This window comes from Rhagoletis pomonella, unplaced genomic scaffold (assembly GCF_013731165.1).
Source record: "Rhagoletis pomonella isolate Grant_MI unplaced genomic scaffold, Rhpom_1.0 Rhpom_scaffold_06643, whole genome shotgun sequence".
Classification (NCBI taxonomy): domain Eukaryota; kingdom Metazoa; phylum Arthropoda; class Insecta; order Diptera; family Tephritidae; genus Rhagoletis; species Rhagoletis pomonella.
Window position 1 is genome coordinate 2600 of NW_023465176.1, and position 6638 is coordinate 9237.

Consider the following 6638-nt stretch of genomic DNA (forward strand, 5'->3'; position numbering starts at 1 on the left):
AAGGGAGACTCTACCTACATCAAGCGTTCGGAGAAAAAAATGTCTGCAACATTTCAGAAGATTTTCAGTTAATCATCAGCAACATGTGTATCATCAAGAAGCAACAAGGCTGCATTAATACGAAGTTCGAACGCACCCTATTTCCATCTCTTGATCACAGCTATCAGCATTCCATGCCAACCCATAAAAACGGTTGTCGTTAATTTAGTTAGGAGTATTTTCGTCTGCCTTGGGAGGGTGGGAGGAGGGGTCAATCCGGGTGCTGAGGAATAAGTGAAGTTGCCTATATTTGCATTTGTTGTACTCGCTGCTATTGGGGGCTGCTGCTTGGTGATGCTCGTTGGCAGTGCCGCGCGGGACCATTTGTTTTGGATCGGATGCTGTACGTAAAATTAATTAAAACACAATTTCTTTAAATTGTTATTAACACAATAATGCTTGTTTTTTTTTTAATTCATAACTTTTTGCTTAATTCAAACTTTTAGCTTTATAACATAAGAAAATAAGTATTTTGTTTTTTTTTTCTTATTTTTTTACTTTTGATAGTTTATGCGATTTGCGAGAGGTTAGTAGCTTAACTTTCTTTTTTATATGCATGTGCGGATTTTTAAAAAGAATAATATCAAGAACAACAACAATGACAACACATTTATGACTATTGTACTCAAAAAACAATACAGAACGGGGTTTTCATTTTATTCACTGCAAGAGTCATACTCGCTTTCAGTTTGCCTTGTATTAGCATTAGTATTGTCATTGTCGCTGGTATTGTTATTAACGGTGTGCGAATTTAAAATTCTTTTCCTGCTATTCTCACTGCCGCCACACTTAGTTCTATAATTATGATCAGTAGTTTTACTACGTTTTAAGGCACCTGAATTATCAGTACTGTGCGTATTTTTTTGCTGCTGACTACAGGAACTCTCAGCATCAACAACATCCATGCTCGCACGAGTTTGGGTAATCAATTTCCATAGACGCACTTCTACGCCCAATCTGTAGGTGGTTAAGAGTTAATTAGAAATTATGGAAATATCAATAATTAAATACGTTTTGTTTACCTCAACTCCAGTCGCATCAAATCTAATTTTTCCATATTGAACACAAAATCTTCATAAGTGAAACCTTCATTAAGTATTATAGTCTGCGAAAATTCGTCAATGTCATGGTTGGTGAGCCACTGCGCCAGCTGCTCGTCAATTTCGCTAATACCATATGTACGTTTGTTTAAATTGCGATGGAAGTTGTGTTGTTTATGTGCAGTTGAACGGTTGGGACGCCGATGAAGCGTAGCAAACGGGCGCCTGCGAATAAGTTATGTAATGAAATGTGAACAACTGAATATGATACTAAGAACTTTTTTCTTATCATAAACGAAATTGCGTATAAACACTAGCTTCTAACAAACCTCGCTCTACGCCGTCCTGAATAGATGTGCGCCAATTCTTTGCTTATATTTTGTAATGCCTTCAGCTGCTGCTTCTGTTGTTCCAAGTGCTGACGTTGAAATTGCTTATCGTTGTCCTTCATGTCACGTAAAATGCGCACACATTCGCTCGGTGAAAAGCTACCATCATCCTCTTCAATCAATGCGGTGACTATAGTCTGTTCTCCAATAATCTTTTCCTGGCTATCAGTTGAGGTATGTTGCGGATTATGTACGCTTTCGTCGTCATTGCAGGATAGTTCCTTACCGGCTAAGTTGGCGCCAAGCTCTAAGAAACAAAAACAAAAAGGTTTAATCATACCAAATTAGTTTAAATCGAATATCTGCGCACACACCTGGAGACAGGATCGTTACGGCCGCCTGTACAGCACTTTTTACTAAATTATCCAATGCGAACATCCAATGTGGTTTGATGAAATGTGAACGCAATACTGTGACTACAGCATCTTGAAAAGCATACAATGCCAAGTGTAAATGATCCACGGCAACGTCGTCATTTAGCTTTTGCTTCAGTCCCATTATGGTAGCCTCTAAATTCTTTTCCTTCTCGTTAACAATATACTCGCGCAGCCCACGTATTAGAGTTTGCAACTCAGCTTTTGTTATTAGCACGCTGATTTTATGATCCGTTTGTATGCGATCCATCCACAAGTTACAAATTTTATCCTCATCCATTTTCAATACCTTTGACAAGGTGGTGCGACGCTGCGAATCTTTCTTCAAACGATAGAAGCCATCGGTTTCACTGGTTTCGCTGGGGTTAGTGCGCAGCGATGGTGTGGAAGCCTCGATTTCGGGTGACAGTAGAAAACCGGATGAGTTGCGACGCTCCAGTGCGAACTGTGTGCTAGGCAGCTCATCGATATCGACGGAAGACGAGTGAGTTATTCTGTGAAAGGCGGGAGAGTTCAAATATCGAATACCATGAGAGGGGGGAGAGTTTAATATCGAATACAAGAGCTATTGCACTTACTCCAGCTCAGGCGTGGTAGGCGTATTGCAAGTACCAGCGCTGATTGAACTCATGAGGGCAGGCAAGGTAGACTTATTTACTAAACGATCGGCAGGCACTGAGATGCTGCGTCCAAATTCCGATGAAGAAGGTGGATTCAAACGCAATTTGCGATGTTTGCTAAACGAGAATGCGTTATTGCAGCAAGAAAATACCAAATATTTGAACTTATCCCTCAACTTACTCATTCAAGAAGGGATCATCCAGCAATTGCGCCGCTGTCGGTCGGTCTAACACACTAATGGCAAAGCAGCGTAAAATGAAATTTCTCGCCATGGGCGACAATTCCTCTGGTATATTTGGATGTTTTTTGTAATAGCCCACTTTAAACATCGCTGCTTGCGCGCAACCCAACTCAATAAACGGCGGTTTACCCGTTGCCATTTCAACATTCGTACAACCGAATGACCATATATCGGCAGCGGGTCCATAACCACGAAAACCTTGGTCGATCACCTCAGGCGCCATATATTGCAGGGTGCCGGTGAAGGTCTCTGTCATGGGATTAATACCAGCTAAACGTTTTGATGTACCAAAGTCTGATATTTTCACCACACCACTGTAGGTATTCACTAATACATTATCGCCCTTTATATCACGATGCACAATTTTCTGTTCATGCAGATATTTTAGACCTTCGAGTATTTGTTTCGAGTAGAAAGCCATAGTGGACTCGTTATCCTTGAGTGGGCCCCACTTCTTTTCAAGTAGATCTGAGAGGGAGCCACCAGGCACTTGTTCCATGAAAATTTTGAAAAATCCATCCTCGGAGACAGAGCCCAAATACTGTAGCAAATCATGCACAGAGAGACATTGTTATTAAAGAAAAAAATTAAAAAAAATATTGGATATCTATTTACCTGCACAATATTGCGGTGACGTAGCTGGGAGTGTAATTTGATTTCTTCATGCAACGGTTGTACATCCTGTGAATTTCGCTCCGGCACTTCTTTTATGGCAATACGAACTTGCGTCTGTTTGTCGCGCGCTGCATAGACGGTGCCGTAGGTGCCTTTGCCAAGGATGATTTTACGATTTTGATCATCATAGTCGTATTCGTACTGTAGTAAAAAGAAATACAAATTTTAACAAACGTTGAAAATACGAATCGAGTAACTTTGAAAAAATTCATTACCTCAATTTGTCGCATTTCATCGACGTCCAAATTCACAAACACCTCCTGGTCCGATGCCATTTCCAATATTAACTCATAAAATTTTTGTCGACATTCCGTAGAGGGAAAATAAATTTGAAAATCGTCTGAATTGTGATGCACATATAGGTAGGCACAACGGTCGTCGCGCTTATACAAGCTCACAGACTTTATTTGCGAAGCAGTGAACACAAAATCATGTACTTTTTTGCAAGCGTTCTTCGAATGCGCCAAACAAATATTAATAATTTGTATAGATTTTTCATCAGCATCCATATTAATGTTGACATAACTAGGCATATAGATTTTTTGTGGTTCTAAAATCTAAGTTTAAAAAATAATCAGTTAATTTATATTCCGTTTATGTATGTTTTAACCAAAGCAAACTTACGAGTATCGGCATGCGTACACTGGTGATCTCCTCTGTATTGGTGGCTACCATGAAAAAATCCATCCAAAATTGAAAGATTTGCTCTTCCACAGAGTAAATGTGATCTTCGGGCTTCTTGCGAAATCGATGAATCAACAAAATATTGCCTATCGTTGACTTTAGATACCAATTAGGTGGCTTCAACTTAAACATACACTCTGCCGCCTGTATCGCTTTCGCATAATCCTCTGCGAGCACTGAAATTTCAAAGAAAGTCGCCACATCCCAATACTCAGTCAGTGACGACAAGCTGCCTTTTTTGCCAATCAAATTATTCAAGGTAATACCAATATTTTGCAACTCTTCTGTATTACTGAACTCCTTGCCATCAATTACGAGCAACGTAGCTAAATTAATGCCCGCATACTCATTAGGTTGCACTTCGAAACTTTGACGATACCATTTTATAGCATTTTTCAAACTATCTTTGTCCTCATAATCAGACTCCACAAATATATCCTTATAAATGCGACCACACAAACATAACATATCGGGAAACTCATTTTCCTTTTTCTCTAAAGCCTTCAACGATGAAGCAAGCGCCTTCTCACGATCACCCTTGCGGTTACGTCGATTTAAGGCGAAGGCGTAGAGAAAACTCATATTTCCGGTCTCAACGTATTTTCTGGTGTTCGGTATATTTCGTAGATCGCTCACCAAACGCACCATCGCATCATAATCTTGCACGTCACGCAATGAACACATAAAACTATGCACCACCTCACCGGATAGCACATGTACATCATCCAAACGCTTACGCATTTCATGCAGTATCTTTTGTAACCTCGAAGCATTGGCGCCATAAGTTTCACGCGCTGAACGCAGGTCTGCTAAGAATTTTTCTCGCATATGAGCTCTGTAACAAGAGTGAAAACAGGTAATGGGATATCTATCTTAAAGGCAAAACTATTTGAGGTTACATTACATACTTTGACTGAATTTCCACATCCTGCAGTAGACGCTTTAGGCGCGATAGTAGAGTGGGCATTTTCGTGTCTGCCGGCAGTTCTTTATTAAAATTGGTAAGATAGCAGGTGGAAGTCTCTTCGTTGCGTTTGTACGATAAAAATTGATAATTGGCACAGGAAAGCTGTAAAGAGTCGACAAGATAAATTATAGGTGAGATATGAGATAAGAAGACGGGTAAGAATTATGTGTGGAGAATGAGTTAGCGTAAAGGAGATACTCTGAAAAAAAAAATAGCCGCCTTCAATGCGCCGAGGACTGCAAATGTACCGAAAGTGTTCTATGCTGGAATCCCGACATGTATCGATTGTCAAAGCACTTACAAAGGAAGTCGATGACTCAAAAACGGAAATGACTGCTCGCTATCGGATATGAAGAAAAATCCAAATAGAAAAACAGCAGCGCCAAATAATTTGTAATTCGAATGCGAATTTCAGTTACGTTACCCAATTAATAAAGCCAAGCAAACAAAAAGAAAACGGGTAAAGCAAAATAAAAAAAAACACAAAAACCGTAAATACACATAAACTTGTAAAAGTAAACAAATGCGGAGGAAGTAACAAAACAAAAATGCAAGCAAAACAAACACGGTATACCCACATGAACTGACGCACACACACATAAAAATATGCAAACAAAAACAATAACAACAAAAACCGCAATGCAACAGCAAAAAATATTTAGTTATAAAGCGCCTAAGGCGTCTGTGTCGATTGATATGTATGTGCTGTTACAATCACAACAACAACAACAACAACATTTATATGTATGATATAGGTAACAACAACAAATAAAAATGCGAGCAAATATAAATTATAGACTAGAATAAAACGTTGGCGATCGTGGCAGATATTGTAGGGGGTGGAGCGGGTGTATTTTAGGTCCAGTAGCAATAATAAAAGATAAAGTTTACTGAAGCCAATTTAAATAGCAACAAAAACAATATTTGGTGTGCCTACACTAAATTCATATAACACACTCTTTTTTATTGCTGTTGTTTACTTAACGAACTGGTTGGCTACGCCAAATCCGTGGGCGTTCTGCTATTGCAGTAGGGAAGACGGCATAAAAGTATTGTATAACAATAAATAGCGAGGAATGTGCGCACTGTATTGTTCAACGCAGCGGCGGGCCGGAAGTGGATTACAGCGTGAAAGTTACATAATATTCGACTAGCAGCAATTATGTACATACATATGTACTTATAGCCAGCCAGTGGAGCCATAACTTTCCTGCAATTAGCAACGAATTGACTTTCCTACAGGTTCGGTGTTCTCCGCACACATAAGTACGCGCTAGAAGAGCCACACTCGAAGCAATGATTTGATAACGAGAGGAATGCAATAAAAATTATATATAAAAGGAATGTGTTTTATGCTGTCACTATTAATTTAATCAAAAAAGATATCAAAGGTTCCACAGCAAGCAAGAAGCTTTGATTATTCTTTCGCTTTCAATTGAATTGAATTTGATTGGTGATGCGCGTAGGAGAATTTCATTTCGATGCATTGAAGTGTGGTTAAATTGAACAGATGCGACAAGGTGTTTTGCGGTTAGCCAATGCCGCGCAACTAAGCAAAACCAATTATCTTATCGCTAACAGCATTACTAGCAACAAAGAAATTTAAAG

General features: G+C 39.3%; 1 protein-coding gene across 1 annotated transcript; it reads right to left on the reverse strand.

Annotated features, from left to right (window-relative positions):
* Positions 1-470: 470 nt before the first annotated feature.
* Positions 471-5164, reverse strand: LOC118755572 (mitogen-activated protein kinase kinase kinase 15-like). Its single transcript, XM_036490401.1, has 10 exons — positions 4972-5164; positions 4004-4898; positions 3595-3936; positions 3320-3520; positions 2644-3245; positions 2421-2579; positions 1783-2336; positions 1409-1715; positions 1062-1304; positions 471-996 (listed from the first exon to the last, which is right to left on the reverse strand). The coding sequence occupies exons 1-10, from the start codon at positions 5028-5030 to the stop codon at positions 696-698; spliced, it is 3663 nt and encodes a 1220-aa protein (XP_036346294.1). The 5' UTR covers positions 5031-5164; the 3' UTR covers positions 471-695.
* Positions 5165-6638: the final 1474 nt, after the last annotated feature.